The sequence below is a fragment of the Parambassis ranga genome, chromosome 3, assembly GCF_900634625.1.
Source record: "Parambassis ranga chromosome 3, fParRan2.1, whole genome shotgun sequence".
Taxonomy (NCBI): Eukaryota; Metazoa; Chordata; class Actinopteri; family Ambassidae; genus Parambassis; species Parambassis ranga.
In genome coordinates, this window is record NC_041024.1 from 25836836 (window position 1) to 25855119 (window position 18284).

An 18284-nucleotide genomic window follows, 5' to 3' on the forward strand; every position below is an offset into this window, starting at 1 on the left:
TGAGTGTCATGCCCTCTTCCAGCCAGCTGTGAGGGGACTGCCCTGTGACTCTGAGGGGGTAGACGTGTGTGTGTCTGCGCGCATGAAAGGGCATGCACACCTCTGTGTGTGCACGTGTGTGTGTGTGTGTGTGCAGGCTAGGGAGGGAGCAGGCAGCTCCTGAGGTGAGAATGCCGAGTGGGAGGATCTCATTCCAATCCCCTGTGCCCAGTTTCAACACACACACTCAGACGCACACACTGAACATCTTGAGTTTTTTAGAGCCAGTCCACGGCAACATTAGAGGAGAGAAAGCAGAGGAGGCGTGTGTGTGCGAGAGTAAAAGCAGTCTGTTTTGAGGAGTGAGCATTGGTGGGTCAGTGTGTATGTGTGAGAGGAGAGGGGATCAGAGTACATGTGTGTCTGTTGTTGAAGGAGACACTGCTGGGTGTGATGGCTCTTTTGCGTTAGAACTTGTGCGGACAGGAGAGTTGGAGGCAGTTGTTTTGTGGGACTCGCAGGGAATGGCAAACTCCACGGTATCCTTGGAAACATCTGACTAACTGACAATGGCTGAGGTAAGAGAGAAATGGCTTTTCTCTGCTGTTCTCTGTCTCTTCTCACACCTGTACACATGATCAGGATGTTTAACAAAGAAAAACTGGACTTTATATAGGTTGTTATAACAAGCAGGAGTAATATGATGTACGCGCCAAAACTCCTGTATGTGAGTTTTAATGTTTAACACATTAACAACATAATGTTTCCCTTTGTTGATAACAGAGGTCTTTTTTTTCTAAAATCCATTCTTTTTTCTAAAATAAAGAATTTGAGGAACTCTTATAACACAGTTGCCTGGATAAAACAGCTTAAACATCTAATCACAGACTGATTTCAATTTGAATTTCATTTTTAGTTTTTGAAACTTTTTTTGAAAATGGTCAACTTTAACGTGCTTTCTGTGTGACTGATAAAGACTTCCAAACAACAACAACGTTTCATAAACGGTTTCTCCTATTGTTTCTACTCTAATTGGTCTAATTCTGTGTATCTTCCTTTCCCATTATTTTCTTTATAGTAATTGTGTACATTTTATCCTGATCCACATTTCCAGCCTTGTCTTATACAAAAGGATTATATATTATATGTATAAAGACAGAGAGCAGTCTGCAGTGCTTACCTGGGCCTGGTCTCAGTGTAAGTCAGTCAGTGTGTGTTTGGAGACAGCCTGGCCTCCTGTAGCCTCCTGGCCACTGGCCACAGTCTATTGGAATGTAATTTAAGAGCAGCCTAATGTTTTGTAGCAGCCATAATGTTACAATTAGTGGAGCTGTCTGTGTGGTTGTGTTTGGACTAGCACAACACTGTGTGTGTACAGTAGGTGTAAACAGTTGGAGGAAAAATAACTGTGGCTTTGTTAAGGGTAGATGCATGCATGTCAGACGGGAGAAGAGTGTCCCAACAGCCTTAATGAAACAAACCAGCTCCTGTCTGATCACTCACGCTGATATAAAGACACGAGTTTATACCTTCTTATCACTTTCTTAGTATATGGTTTTAATTTAACATTTTTAATTTAACATGTGAATCTGTTAACACGCTGCTCTTCAGACATTTTACACCCAATCACTCACTATTACCACAATTAATTAAGGATTCAAAAAATACACTGACACGCACCGTTTAATTATACTGTACGGGTTATAAAAAAGTTGATACTGTGGAAGAAGTGAAATGCAATCTTGAAAATTTAGAGGAGAATTCGGAATCATTTAAAACATAACAATATCATCCAAAATGAAAAAAAGAATATCCTACTATATTTACTGTTTCTCAGAGTGAGCCGCCAGCGCGGTGGTTTGGATGTTTGTTGTATGTGTAGAATGAGAGTGAATGCCCCTGTAGTTCCCCTTTAACACACAATTATCCACCTCTTTTTATTCCTGCTGTTCAACTTCTGTTCTTTTCTTTTTTTTACCTTCAACACCTTTAGTGTTCTTCTAATGTTGCAGGGCCCCGGGCCACAACACACAGTCATCTTTACAGAGTTGTACTCTGCTTTGTCTTTTGATGTGTGTTGTGTAGCTTCATCAGCTTCATTAGGTTCATGATGATCCACCCTTAAGAAGATGAAGGGTGGGGGCTGTGTGAGTGTGTGTGTGTGTATCTGCTGCAGCCTTTTACCCCTTTCAGCATCTCCTCGAGCTGTGATCCGCCCATCCTGGCCCCTACATACCCCCTTAACACCCCCAAACTGCACACACACAGAGCTGCCACCCCTTGCGTCTGCTCTGCGCTGCCACCAAAAGGCTTGTGAGGATTTGTCAGCCAGATGTGACAAGATCGTCAAGAGGCAGGCGAGGAGAGAGGGAGATCTGATATTAATCAGAGCATAGCTGGGAGCCAAACTCTCTCAGTGTACTAACATGTTCCCCTCATTTACTCCCTCTCTGAGCCAACTCCCTCCGAGTTCCTAACGGGGAGATACATACACCAGGAAGCCAACCAAAGTTTGGCTCGCCTCCTGCTCCCCCCACCACAAGCTCATCTCTTTGTCATTTAAGATTTTTGTCCTTAAAGAAGAACCCTTCACATGGATCTCCAGGTAAAGATGTGTTGTCTTCCGTCTTCTCTTTAGCATTGGGACATGTAGTGTGTTTATGTGTGTGCTTGCTTGTGATTGACTGTTGGATGAGTTTAAAATAATGGGTTTTTCATGCTGTCTTTGGGCTGTGTGGATCCTGAATGTGCTCAAACATAGCCTGTCACTACTTGCACTCGCCCAGGCTTTTCTTGTTTTTGTCTTCTCCTTTACTGAACTAACAGCACTAATGCTTTTCCTTTTTAAATTAACTGAGTTTATTTTAAATGAGTTAGATTAAACCCAGGCTGCACGGGTGGAGGTGAGGGTTTGAGGATAAAAGTTGTAAGTATTTTAGAGAATATTAGTTGTGAGTGATTTTTTTCTGCTGCCGTGTGTTTAAGTGCCTTTCCCTCTCTTAGAGGAGTGAAGTAAATCATAAGCTGAGGCAGGATGCCTGCTGAGCAGCTCATGTATCGTAACCTCACTTTAACTCTAATCAACACTTGTCATCAATTAACATTTTACTGTCTTGCTGTCACATACACCCAAGGCTTGATTTATTCATCCAACTGTGTTCTTTGAACACACACACATACACACATAGCCTGTGAGTTGTGGTGGGGCCAAGTGTAGCCAGTGCATATACAAGTTTTGGTGTTGAGGTGGGTTTATTAGTGGAAGTCTGTGCTAGCAGGATCATCGATCTCCCTCTGAAATACCTCAGTGCAAGTTTGAAACTGTACTGTTTTCTATTTTAATCTTTTTTTCTCATATCATTTTTTATTGTTTTTAGAGTTAATCAGTCAACTGTTTAAAATACATAAAATAGAAAAAATAACCATTAGAAGTTCCCAAAGCCCAGGTGTGACTATTGTGTTGAAACCGAAATGTCACTATGAACCTCATTTTGATAAAAAACTATAAACAATTCTCACTGATTTATTTTTGTAATGTCCCCTTGGACCCCTTTATGAAGGTAAAATAGCATATGAATATGAAGGATTAATTAGCTTTCAGATTGGGAAAACAGCAGCAACTAGGTCTGTAAATCTAATGAAGTTCTATAAGCTTATGTTTACACTTCTGTGACTGACAATGACTTGATCTTTGGTGACTGGTGAATTTTATATTAAAAAAATCTACAAATAATAATACAAATAATTCAGTGTGTTAAATTCTATCAGATGTGCGTAATAGTTTAAACTTGTAAAATTGAATTGTAGTTTGTACAAAAAAAAAACCCTAAGTAATATTTGCACTATGAAATTATGCAACCATTTCTCTTTCCCATCAAGAAAACTTCAGTTATTTCCTCTGTGTAATTGTCTTGTTAAGTGATTAATGGCTGATAGTAAAATCTGATCCTCTCTCACTTGGTTGTCATCCCCCTCTTCCTCTGAGACGATGATAGCCCTGTTGTTATTCACTCTTTGGCAGCAGCTACACTTGTTTCCTCATTCAGTTGAAGTTCATGCTGGGCTGCTGCTAATTGATTAGTTTTCCACCACATTAGGCCAACAAGCCCCTGTCCATCCCTGAACCATGTCTGTCCAAGCAGCTGTCTGCTTCTGTTGAGTCTTAAAGCATGAAGCAGTGCAGCAATGCAGGATATATAGCAGGGCTTTATTTTAAGAGCCAGAGAGGACTATTTCATTTCATATCTTTGTGTGTGTGTGTGTGTGTGTGTGTGTGTGTGCACCATAGCTGCAGCTCAGCAGTGAGATGAAGATGATATTCCACTTTGACAAGATAGACCATATTTCTTCTCTTTTCTTCATTTGTGGATGACAGTTTTTATTATTAATAGTTGATTTCTGCATATATCTAAAACATAGCATAGAAGCACACTTCGGACTGAGAGTCATAATTTAGCAGTGTCCATCTTTATAATAGTTAAATCTGATGTGGAATATTGTATGCAGGTTAACTGTTAGCTGAATCCAATCCACACATCACTGGTGTGTGTTACTTTGTGTACATGGACACTGCATACATGCCAGCACACAGGGTGCACATCATGGTTCATAGACGCTGTTTATGCTGCTCACCCCTAATTTTTGTCTTTTCATAACCTCTCCCTCTCTGTTTTTAATCTCCCGTCATGGCCTCCATCTATCTATCCATCCTCCATCTCCATAGTTTTACACAACCTGACATTAAACTAAGTGCAGCAAATACACAGCAACAGACGGCTGGAGTCGAAACACAAATGCATTGGCTGAATATATTTCACATTAAAGAAGAAAAACATGGCGGAAGTGGTTCTGCAAGTGTCACACAAATTCACACACAGTGGAAGTGTAGAGACAAAGCATCAGAGGACCAAGGTTGTGTAGGTTTAGAAGCTTTTAAAATGCCTTTTTATTTTATGATCTTTATGATTTTTAACACACACTCACTCACAGATGCACAGATGCACACACACACTCATAGTTACAGATTCCTTTGCTGGTTAATTTTAAGTGCATATCAGCACTGCAGTTACAGTGCGTTCAAAATATTACAGATCAGAAAAGCTTTTAATAAAAATGTAAGTAATGTAACAAATATGTTCACTTTCAGCTATTGTGTGCTTCCAGAATAAAGCTGACAGGCAGCAATAATTATTTGTAATTATTAAAAAATATTCCATGTATTATTTAACTATAATGTAACCTGTTGGGGTGGGTGACTACTGTGTTATCCATTAGTGATATATAAAAAAAAAGTGACATCGTGTTATCTTTGGCCTCAGAAACACTGATGGAGCCGCATCATTTTGTGCAATTAGTCTTCTTGTCATCGACTTCATTGATGCGTACCAACAGCCATTGCTTTGTTGTGACAACAGCAAAGAGAAAGAGATGGTGGGGGGGGGGGGCTGGGTCAGACAGAGCCACTGTTGGCTGGCCTGCCCTGTGCTGCTGTTCTTCCTCTTCTCAGGAACTCATAAAATGAATCTTTAGATTTACTAATAAATGCAAGAACACTCTGCAGTGGAATGTGTGTGTGTGTGTGTGTTGTGAGCCATGCCAACTGATTGAGATGTATATTAGAGACAGCAGCACCAGGAGTTGTATGTACAACCACAGTGGGATGGGATTTAGCTAATTGGGCCTTGTTGGTTCTCGGTGCTGTGTAATGATGGGATTGTCGCTGTGAGATGAGGTTTTTACACCTCACAGCTGTCTTAAGGAGGCTGTGTAGCCCATTCACGGGATAAAACCCAACAGAGAGGGTGATGGAAACAAAGCAAACGGATGTCACGGGACTGAAGGCCAGAGCTTCCACGTGTGTTTCAAGGCCACGTAGCTGCTGCCACTTTCAACTCTGGTCAGTTTATTCGTCCTAATGATGAGAGGTTATAGTTAGGTGAAATAATATGATCCCAGATTTCAAGGACAAGACCAGCCTCAAGCGCAGAATTGACTAAATGAGGAGGAGGAGGCTCCCTACCCATCCAGCCGCGCTTTTTTTCTGTTTCTCCGCCTGTGGAGCAGGAGTGAACTCCAGTAAGGAGCTAAGCATGCTGCTCATGTATACTAAAACCCCACTGATAATGCATTATAGATGCAGAGGGAGAAAGGTGGCGGAGCATAGCCACCCGAGGTTTTCAGCATGTACCACTAACAACAGCGGCTTTGATCATAAATCTGATGATGCTTTTGCCTCCATTCCTGGTGTGTAAATGATTCTTTTTTTGTCCAAGGCAGAGAGACAGGGTAGTCAAGCTATTTGTAGTGGATCAGTGTGCTGGAACCCTCTCTGAAGGGCCACTGCTAAGTCAGCAGCTCCTCACAAAACTTGACTCATTATTGCCATACACTCCATGCTATGAGTCCTCTTGCTATATTTTCTTATGTCTATTATTGTGAAATTATAAATCCCCCTCTCTGTGTGTGTGTGTGCGTGTGTGTGTGTCTATGGCATTGATTGCTTTGTAAGATGATCAGAGCTAAAACTTCTCTGAACAGTGACAGATGAATTAAAGGCAGATTTTCTGTTGCATGTCTGGATTTACAGAAATTATGCCACTTACAACAATATAGTACTTTGGCCCAACTGGAACCTTAACATTTTATTATTGCCAAACCTACTAGAAATTTGGATTCAGTAATTTTACAGAAACACTGAACATACATGTCAGAAAACAAGGCAGTACGGTTTAGCATTTCTCTCTTACGGCGGTATTCAAAAACAAATAAAAATATATACTTATATGAAAATAAATATGACAAGGCATTAAAGTAGATACATAAATAAAAAAGAATGCCTAGATGTACAGTTTTGTGCCAGATGCATTCAATGCAATGAGTTCGTACAGTAATAATCATATTTGCTTGGATCTAATTTTATAAAATGATGATGGATTGATTGATTGATTTTTTTCTTGTTTAATAAATAAATAAATTCCTTTTTTAAAAGATTTTTATCATCGTGTGTTTCTGTGTGTTCTGTATTACAGGCTATCTGCTGCACTTTAGTGAACTGTAACTGCGACAGCTTTAAACCTGGAAAGCTGAAAAGGAGGCAGTGTGAAAACTGCAAGCATGGCTGGGTAGCGCATGGTAAGTCATTACAGTTCAATAGTAGCACTGTTTGTCTGCAGCATTATTATCATTATCATTTAGCATTTTGTTAAAGAATTTTTATAGAAGCTTTTTTTTGAAAGTTCAGTAGTTTTGAAAATCCTGTGTAAGACAACTGAGAACAAAACATAACAAAACTTTAAAGCAAATAATTGTACATTAAATGTACAAATGTTGTCATATCCACTCATTTATTACAGTTACCTCATGAATCTCCTTTATTTTGTTGATGGTTGATTCTGAACAAATTTCAGCATAAAGCTGAGTTTGATATTGAGTTTGTTATTAAACACTGAATTTTCTCCTTGAATGAAAAATAATTCATTTTTGTGATTTGTGATTTTTGATATTCATGCATTTGATAATATTACTGAAGGGATATACATGTATTTACTATTTAAATCATTTGTTTTGTTTCTCTGCTTTATTATTCATTAGCCATTATTTAATTTTTGTCATTATTTAGTCCAGCATTTTATTGTTTAGTAACTTACATCTCTAACATGATGATGACGTTTTGTCCCATACGTTTTTTTTCCTGCAATCATTAAACGGCTTACAGCATTTGTTTCAGCCCCTCTCATGTCCTTTATAACTGCTGGTTCCAATTTTCAGTTTCATTTTTTTCTAATCCAATGAAATCTGACATGTATTTCAGCCCTAAGCAAGCTGAAGGTGCACCACATGTACCAGAGCAGCCAAGTGGAGATTGTGCACTCCAATGTAGTGTTCGACATCTGCAGCTTGATGCTGTACGGCACCCAGGCCATTCCGATCCGCCTCAAGATTCTCCTGGACCGCCTTTTCTCTGTCCTCAAGCAGGAGGAAGTCATCCAGATCCTCAACGCACTTGACTGGACACTGCAGGACTACATACGAGGATATGTGCTCCAGGTCAGTGTTTGTGCTTGACAATAAAAAATTTCTTTGTGTCTGTTCAGGACGTACTATGCTACAGTCCTGAACATAGAGAGAGAATGAAAGAGAGAGGGGGTAGACAGGAGAGAGTAGGGATATGATGTAGCGACCAATGCCCTGAACTGTGTTGGTACACTACTGAAGCGGCCTGTTTGTTGCTGTGGCACCATCAGCTCAGGGAGGTCTCCAAACTGTGCCGGTTAGATTTGTAAATATTATGTCTTTTGCTCTAGATTTTCTCTCAAGCTGCTGCCAAGCCAGCCAAGGCTGGGCTCCAGGCACTATGTCAGAGCAAGATCTCACTTCGATTAGTCCATCATCAAGTATTCAAGTTGGACTGCATTTAATTCATGTTAGCTCATCTAATGGCAAATGTAGAGTCAGAATCCTCGACAGGCACCCAACGAATGCCCTGTGATGAAATATTAATCATGGTTACGGCGCAGAGCCGCTCTTCACTTTCAAAGACCCACAAACTCACATGTGATTACTGCTGGGCTAAGGGAGAGAGGACCCACTTGATCAATGTGAAGCGCCTTCTGATCACCCCTCCCTTATGTGTGTGTGGTATGTAGTGCATGTATTTATTTTTACATGCCTTTGAGAACGTGTGTATATGTGTCTAGAAGCATGCATGTTCACACCACAGTGTGTATGTGTGCATTTGTGTGTTTTATGTCTTATTCTGCTGATGCAGAGCAGACAAATCTACATGATTTAAATGAAGAGAAATGACCTGTGAGATGAAACACTGTATGTCTGTATAATGAGGGTTCTCAGCGCTCTGCACTGCCCACTTGTATTAAGTTGCTATCTGAATCCTTTATTTAGCCACCCTGCCAATCTGGTTTATAAGGTGTGTCATACAACCCACTCAGTGAATATGTATGAGCAATGTAACAGACACTTAATGCTGATGATGAAATTGCTCTCTCCTTTCTCCCTTTTCTCTTGCTCTATCTTCTTCAATCTATTTCATATTCTTCCCCTCGCCCCTCTTCTGTCCCATGTTGCTGTTCTTTTAACTTTCTGTAGGATGTAGCAGGGAAAGTGCTGGACAGGTGGGCCATCATGACATTTGAGGAGGAAATTGCCACACTACAACAGTTTCTGCGTTTTGGTGAGACCAAGTCCATAGTGGAGCTGATGGCTCTCCAAGACAAGGAGGGCCAGGCAGTGCTGATCCCCAGCACCCGCACCAACTCAGATATTCGCACTTTCATTGAGCGCAACACACCTCGCACAGCTGCCAACCTCTCTACATCTAAAGTCGATAAGCTGAGCGGCAACAGCATGCACCACTTTGAGAATTTTATCAACAGCATGGCCTTCATGCTGCCATTCCAACTGTTAGGCTCTGTTCCTGCTCCATTTCTGGGCTCTCCCACAGGGTCACTGCAACAGCAGCATCAACAACACCAGCAGCCATGCCGTGGGTCAGTAGAGCAGCAAAGTCAAAGACGAGAAGATCAAGGGCGGGATAGTCTGGGAAGAGACAATCCTCTTGCTCTTTCACACTCTTCAGATAGCAGTCTGCAAGGTTCCAGCTCCATCTCATTCACTGCTGATCTAGACCGAAGTGGAGACAAGCCTATGGACAACTTCGCCACCAACACAAAGATTGAGGCTGAGGACTTCTCCACTAGTGATAACTACTCAGATGGACCTTCCACACCCTGCACACCCTCCATGAGCTCTGATGTAACACAGATGTCACCTGATGGCAAGCTGCGCAACCTGGACAGGAACGGCAGTGTTAGTGGAGGGGTCACTGGCGGTGGTGCAGGAGGAGGCTCACTGAAGAAGGGTCGTGTATTTTGTAATGCTTGTGAAAAGACATTCTATGACAAAGGCACACTGAAAATCCACTACAATGCAGTGCACCTCAAGATTAAGCACAAGTGTACCATTGAGGGTTGCAACATGGTATTTAGCTCACTGCGCAGTCGCAATCGGCATAGTGCTAACCCTAACCCACGGCTACATATGCCCATGAACCGAAACAACCGGGACAAAGACCTGCGGGGCAGCCTGTCTGCTGATGAGAATTCTCAAGGAGAGAAGAGGCCTGAATATGGCCCCATCTCCATATGCTCTGCAGAAACCCATAAGTCAGCACCCAGCTACATGGTAAGCCATGTTGACAGTGGCTCTAAGCTCCCTAGCAGCTCATTCCCCAGCATGGGCCAGAGTGGCATTCTCTTCCCAAACTTAAAAACAGTACAGCCAGTCCTGCCTTTCTACAGAAGCCTGGTAACGCCAGCTGAACTTGCCAACACCCCAGGAACATTGCCCTCCCTTCCTGTGTTGTCCTCTTCTGTACCCATCAAACCCATCACTGCCCCTGAACCCTGCATGACAGATCCTATACCAAAGAAAAAGTCTCGTAAGTCAAGCATGCCAATAAAGATAGAAAAGGAGATGGTAGAGCAAGATGAACAGATGGAGAAGGAGAGCAGCTCAGAGGATGAGGCACCTTTACAGGGAAGGGACAAGGACAAATGTAATGCTAGCCAAGTAGAAGAACATATGTATACAGGACAAGACGGGGAAGAAAGGAAGTCTAGAGAAGCTTATACTAGAAAAGATAAAGAAAGGTATGATTCCAAGTATCAATTGGACCAAACCTTAGATAGAGAAATAACAGAGAGGGAAGAGAAAGATGATAAACAAAGTAAAACTGAACCAGGTGTAATCACCTGTGCATCATCCCCCTTGGAAAACAGGCTGATGGAGAACCACTGTGACAACAACTTCCTCTGTCAGGAATCCAATGAAAATGAAGACAGGGAGGACAGACTGCATGCACGATCACAGCATACAGCTGACAAGATCACAGAGCCCAGCTGGCATGAGGGTGAGCATATGCTGACTAATGGGGGTGCACTCCAACTTATAGAAAAGGAGGGGACTGATAGGTGTCAAGATGATTTTGGTGACTCAGGGTTCTCCCACCTTGACCCTGATGCTGACTTGCCACACCACTGCGAGATTTGCAGTAAGACCTTTAAAAATCCCTACAGTGTCAAGATGCATTACCAGAATGTCCATTTAAAGGAGATGCATATGTGCACAGTGGATGGCTGCAATGCTGCCTTCCCCTCCCGCAGGAGCCGAGACAGGTGAGAAACAGCTGAATTTCCTCCAAGTTTTGACAAAACATTGGTGTGCAAAAGTAATTTAAAACAAAAGCTCTGGTTTTATTAGAATGAAATTTACAAACTCTGGGTCTCAAAGATAACTTTTTAGTTTACCTTTTCTTGCAATAGTTTTCCTGTGATTACGAGAAAACAAGAGATACAGGTCTTGTTGTATCAAATAGTTAAAAATAGACCTGAACTTGTTCTTGGTTTGCATTTTTGTTTGTATTATTTTTGCAGGAAAGGTATAATGGATACCCTCAAATTGTCATTTGATGTGTTTTTTTTTCTTTTTGTTTTTTACAGGCACAGTGCAAATATGAATTTGCATCACAAGCTGCTGACCAAAGACACATTCAGCCTCTACACGTCTTCATTTCATTGTAGAGACAGAGACTCTGTTGTCCTGGACTACTGTCAAGACCAGCGGGACAAGGATCTGCCCCATCAAGACCCAACCAGCCAGACCTCAGTCATTTTTCGAGGACACAATCGCATGGGCCTGGTTTTCCCTATGAGTAAAATGTCTACAGCACCAGACAGTGCTGAGGCATCACCACGGAGAGATATTGAGGGAGTAGGAGGAGGAGAGGGTGGTGAAAATGTGGAAGATGGGGCAGTCTTGGACCTGAGCACATCCTCCTCTGCCCAACCTCGTGGTAGTGGAAGTGCTCAGTCTTGGGACTCAGATGGGGCTGGTAGTGAGGAATGCGAGGGGGTGGAAGAAGAGGAGGAAGAGCTCCCGATTGAGGACAGTGATGAAAGCTGTGATGGAACTGGTGTAGGAAGGTCTGCAGGTGAGGAGTTAACACCAGGGGGAGAAAAACCCCTGGGCTATGGTGGGGGAGGACAAGGCGGGCTTCAGGGAAGTGGTGGTGGATCTCCAATCACATGCCATGTCTGCCAAAAAGTCTACAGCAACAAGGGCACATTCAGAGCCCATTACAAAACTGTCCATCTGAGACTGCTTCACAAGTGTAAAGTCCCTGGCTGTGATACATCGTTCTCTTCTGTACGAAGCAGAAACAGGCACAGCCAGAATCCAAACCTCCACAGGAACCTAGCTGTTAGCTCAGGTGTAACAATGGACCCAGAGTAGAGATTTGATCCTAAATCCTAATATGACTTATTTCCTCTGGGCTATTTTAAATGTTGTTGATTTTTTCTGGAGGGCACAGAGAGAAGGCTTATCAATTAGCACTTTTTAAATTCCATAGGTCCATGGTCCAACTTGAAAAAAGAAAGAGAGAGATAAAAAATTAGTTTTGTCACATTAAATTCAATTAAGTGTCAACATTTTGATGAATCTGTCTGTGTTTATACATAAATAACAACAAAAACATTGCAATGGGTGAATTCATTTGAGAGTTAGCTAATTTTTTGTTGCAATGCAGTACTGATTTTTTTAAAGGTTTGCCTCTGATCCCAGTTAGACTTAAAAATGTCATTTTTATGGACTGAATATGTCCGTGTGCTGTCTAAGTGAGAGTTTAATCATTAAGCTGTATCATGCTAGGGATATTTTCTATTGTTTTTGTTGTCAGATGTCCACATCTTCCCTGTGAAGCTGTGCATAATGTCTCAATCAAAAGTAGTAGTGAAGAAACATTTTATTCATTTAAATGGACTTAAAAAAAGAATCTCTGTTGAAAAACTACAACGTTGTGAGCTTGACCAATAATTTATTGTAAGGTGTTTTATCTGTCTTTACTGTCCTATTTGTTGCAAATTGCTATTGTTGACCAAAGATTTTTCTTAGTTGTGTTGTATGTATAAAAACCCCTTCATATTGTGTGAAGGGTATGCAGTATTAAGGGGCTCACCCAGTCTTCTGTCATTCTTCTACTTACCAGCAATGTTCGGGCTTGAGCATTGCTGGTATTTAAGAAAATTGCTGTGTCTGGAGGCAGGAAGCATGTACTGTGAATGAGTCAAACACTGAAAAATAATCATGGAAAAATGCAATTTATGATATGTGAGTACACTTCCCCCTAAAAAGAACTGCTAAACAAAATGTTTATTGAACTGTATATTCTGTGAATAATTTGTTATCTGAAAGAAACTAAAAAATAAACTGTGTAAATTTCACCACAAACAGTAATTTTTTAACAAATGAACAGGAAAACTGTTGTACATTGTTGATTATTTCACCATAGTTTACTGTTCCCATTTCGCTCTGTATTCTGCAGAAATGTTCATTTTGTATGTAAATGCAGTGGTCATTTAAGACTCCATTTGTTTGTTGTTTGTTGAAAAAAAGGAGCGAACACCAACATTTGTTATTAGGTGTTTATGTTTCTTATGACATAATGTTACAATAATCATTCCAATTAAATAAAAAGCCATATGTTTGCAAGAGTCATATGATTTTGTGTTAAATAATCGATAAACACAATCACAATTGTTTGGGTTCTGTGCAGTTCTTGCTGGAGCATGTTACCATCTTTACCTTCTAGTTGTCCCTTCATCTCATGGTACTTCTCAGTCTTCTGCTCTGTTCTGCTAATACAGCTGCTAGTCAGTCCTACAGCGCTGCTCCCAATTTTTCTATGATGTGTCCAAGGGAATTTACTTGGGTTATTGTACACTATCTCTTGGAGTACAACACATCTCAGACATTGTTACAGTTTGCTGGACTGTCACCAGATTAACTTGAGTCCTGTCCGTCTCTATGGACCTGGTGCCTAGGGCCTGTTCTTGTGCTGCCATGCTCGGAGCCTCTGTTCTGTCCTTCAAGCATGACTTTTCTATTCACTGATGTCAGCCACTTGTTTCATCTCCTGATGATGCATCCCATGGAGAGGGCTTGGTCTTCCTTCAATTTTCCTCTTCATCCTCACCCTCGTTCCTCTGCTGCCTGAGGCACTGTCTTAGCAGTTCAGCCTGAGGGCATCTTCCTGAAGAAGTCATGGACTTTCCTTGTTTCATCCGGGATAGTGGCTAAGACAGTTACAATTACAGCTGGGTATCTGATGGCTGGAAGAGCACACATGGTGATGGCATTATTACCACAGATAGGGGTATTTGGTTGTGATGGACTCTCCATGCCTGAAGTAGAAAGTTTGTAGCACAGCCGTTGTGATGACTGCAAGGTTGCACAAATCACTTGGCATTAATATTGTGTGATCTCTTTTTTTTCTATATGTCCCTGTAGTACAATTCAGCCTCTACCTGGACTGGTCTTTGGAGAACAGCATTTATGCTCTTGAGCTCCTCTGCTTTTCTTGCTCTCAGTCTCTGTCATTCTTCTGAAATGTCTGGGTGTGAGGCTCCCGTATGTCCAAGTCCAGGCTAAATTTTGCTTTGCCCAGCAATGCATCAGCAGGAGGGTCACTCTACATCAGCCTGGTCATGCAGAAGGTTTCTCTCTGTTAAAATGTTATGACTGTCACCTTAACTGCTTGCTCTGGTGGTGGAATTCACTGTTTTCTGTGATTTTGCAAGTGCCCCATTTTGCCAGTAAGCTTGGGTGGGGGTGGGGTTTAATCTGGGGGTTGGGAGAGAGTAGTCTTACTACATCTTCAGCTCAATGGATGCAGCTGTCATGACTGGTGGTCATCCTATTCTTTAACGCTGCTCTCCCTTATCAGGGTCAGCTAAGTACCAGTCCCTCCATGCTGCTCTGGAATGTGCTTCTCTATATCCAGCTGTGATAGACTGTGGCATATGAATGAATAAAATGCTTTTTGTATTTAACAGACACATAGAAATTGGAACTGGAATTGGAACTTGGATCCACCATAGGCTTAATCAGCCTGTTTGGAAAAAAAAAAACTCACTCATTGACTCATGTCATTGTCTTTGAATGCCTGAAGCAACCGATATTGCACCATTGTAAGGAACCAGCGTTTGTTTTCATGGTCAGGCCAATGTCACAAAATCTGCAAATTTTTCCTAAAAATAAAAATGTAGAACTTCTAGGAAACAAAATGACTAATCAAACAAAGCTTGTTTTGAGTCATCATATCGTTTAACTGGCTGAAGACAGCCATGTTTTGTAACTTGATCATTTAAATGTGGTCCACAAAACAGGCAGAAACAAATATGCAGACACACAGGTGCTAAAGGAAAGTTTGTTTCTGTGTGCTATAGAGGTAAAATTAAAAAGCACACTTGGTGAGAGATACTTAACTGAACTTATTGTGATGATATTTAGATGTTTTGATCATTTCTTCTGTCACAATAAATTGGAGGAGATAATAAAATGGTAGTCACATTCAGCAGTGATTAAACTTTGCATTGCTGCAAAATGGCATACTCTACACTACACACAAAAATCCTCAGTCATTGAAGAGGTGAATTAATTGCTGTAACACTGCTATGCAAAGTTAAAGGGCATGGATGGAAATGGACCAGGGACAGTGCAAGTATCGTTGGGCTTGCATTAAAAAGCGAGGAGGATAAATCTGTTACGTAACACACCAAAGTATTGCACTATTACAGAGGGCTGAAAGCCTTGCATAACTCAACAATTCAACCCACCCATCACATTTACTGTACATTAGTGAGCCTGCAGAGCTGTTCCTCATCACTTAGGAGATGAAAAACCCAGTTCTGACAAGTGGCCCAATCCTTTTTCTCTGGCACGTTGCAGAAATCTAGTACCACTCAGAGAGGGCACAATGGGTTATTTCAGTCCCTACTGTGTGCTGTATGTAGGCGACAATATTCAGCAGAGAACCTGGTTGATCTGTAGAGGTGGAGCACCATCCTGAGCTTCCTCCATAAAGCTGTATCTGGAACAACATGCAATTTAGGGCTATTTTTAAGAAGCATTGGAGTGTTTTCAGAAAATATTCAGTTGAGGTAAATTTGGAACAGAAAGAGGACAATAAACACTTTGCTTCAACAGATTATCAAAAGCTGCAGTGTAAGACACTGTGAACATACAGTGCTGTCTTGATTTTCTATGCCCCTACCAACCTTCTAGATTTATTCAGGCTGGATATATATGTGCTGCACCCAAAAAAACAGACATGCTTGGTAGAGAAAACAACAATTCTCACTTAAACAAGCATTTGTTTGGCTGATGTTCCAAGCATTTTTGGGTGCTTAGAAAAAAAGATGTATAGACTGAAGGCTGAATGTGAATGAAAGCCATACCATGTAAGAACAACATTCAAATAGAGCCACTTACAGATCATGTTGATGTTTTTTTTTTTAATTACTACATATTAAGATATTGTGGTGTCAGAATAACAAAGTCTCACTCACCACACAAAGTACAGTTCTCGTGTTAATTTACATCAAGATAAATACACCACAGTGGAGCAAGAGGTGGAAAGATTTCGAGTTTCTCTGGCTGCAGGCACTGATTCAGGTATAATTTCTTTATCATCTCAAAGACTGATTAAAAAAGAATACTTATCTTTGTAACAGGGTAATGAACATCCTCTGGTCATGCGTATATAGTGTATATGCAAGAAGTGATTCTAGTGGTTGCCAGGAAAATGTCGGACAGGTTTGTTGAGCCCTAACTTCCTCTAAAAAAAAATCTAATTTGGATGCTTCAGCTATAAGAAAAAAAAAACTACGGGCCAGTTTAACCTTCCTATTCTGGGAAAAAATATTTGAAATGGTTGTTTTTTAACAAATTCAACTACATCTCAACATGTTTTATCTCATCTATGCAGATGACACACAGCTTTATATTTCAGTGTCATCATATGACTACAGTCCCTCAGACCTGAATTTGAACAACTATGTACAAGCTATTACTAAGTCTGCCTATCACCACCTAAAAACATTGCTAGGATCAAGGGTTTTCTGTCCAAACAAAACACAGAAATGTATTCATGCATTCAATTTCACTAGGCTAGATTATTATAATGCATCCTCACAGGTCTTAGCAAATAAACCTTGCCTTGCCTAACAGTATGTTGAATAGATATTATTAGCTATGATGACATGTATTCTTACTGCTGGATAAGGAGTTGTTGAACATCACTGAGGTTCCTCCACCAATCTGTGAAGCTGTGAAAGCTGTCTGGATGCAGTGGAGCTCATGCACATCTGTGTGGGGGTGCAGCTTTGGAAAGAGCCCCGAGGGAAGGGGGTGAGTTTGGTTGGAGCCCTGAGGAGATTCTACTTTCCAATCCTGCTAGCTTTCCAGAAATACCAACTCTGCTTTGAAAGCAAAGATTGACATTTTACTTTTAGGAAAAAATGCAGCAGACAGTATGCAAAAGAAAACCCTCAAACACCTTATAACTGAAGAATTTTAAAAACTACGACAAACGAAAATGAGGGACTGGTGAACCATTATGTCTTCTAAGGAGGTTATCCTGGTCTCTGAGTCCAAGGATATATTCATTTTCTCTGCAAAATATCTACTCAGACATTTTGTTGAATAAATGCTTATAAACTGTGTGTGTCTGTAGACCCTGTTTGAAAGAGAAACAAATGTGGATTTAAACTCCTGGAAATGAATGACCTGGATGAATGAGAGCATCCACAGACGAATAGAAACAAAGATTGTTTTTAATGTATTTAGAAAAACAAACAAACCTTCTCACACGTCAGCTATGTATAATAGAAGAAAGGTCAGAACTGCAAAAACACTGTGAACGGTTTAGGAGTTTTATTGATCACACTGTAAAGATTCTGATGCTTTTCGTGAGAATACATGAGCTGATTGTTTTCTTGAAAGTTAGATTTGCAGTGAGCCAGCACCTGGGAAGCACCAGAAACGTCTACGCTACTGTGAGAATCCCAAACTGTGAAACTGAGCCCTCTCAGCAACAGCGCTGCTGATCCCCACATGTTCCAGAGAGAGAGGGGTCTTTTTGGGGCACTGACACCGGATCTCACTTCTTGGTCCTGGGATAGGGATCAGAGCTGAGTGGGGGAGGAGATGTGGGGAGAGAATGGATTGTCCACGGGTGCTTGGGAACCAGAGGAATCTGAGGGGGTATTACGAGCACAGCACAGCACAGCACCCAGATGGACAGCAGATGACTTCAGTTCTTCTAAATACTGAGGCTGAGGGAGGCACTGAGGAAGACGAGGAAGATGAGCTGTAGAGGAGTAAGCAGGAGACCAGATAGGCAGAAGAAACTGCAAGAGATTAATAGCATGTTTACCAGTGTCCCAGTG

General features: G+C 41.2%; 1 protein-coding gene across 2 annotated transcripts; it reads left to right on the top strand.

Annotated features, from left to right (window-relative positions):
* The first annotated feature begins 241 nt into the window (after positions 1-241).
* bnc1 (basonuclin zinc finger protein 1) lies at positions 242-13448 on the top strand. Of its 2 annotated transcripts, none has more exons than XM_028402501.1 (5): positions 242-557; positions 7008-7110; positions 7790-8025; positions 9085-11171; positions 11496-13448. In XM_028402501.1, exons 1-5 carry the CDS (start codon positions 549-551, stop codon positions 12286-12288), a joined length of 3228 nt encoding a protein of 1075 aa, XP_028258302.1. In that variant the 5' UTR covers positions 242-548; the 3' UTR covers positions 12289-13448. The 2 variants fall into 2 exon arrangements, with proteins under 2 accessions (XP_028258302.1, XP_028258301.1); XM_028402500.1 differs by lacking the exon at positions 242-557 and adding an exon at positions 2566-2584.
* The last annotated feature ends 4836 nt before the right edge of the window (positions 13449-18284 follow it).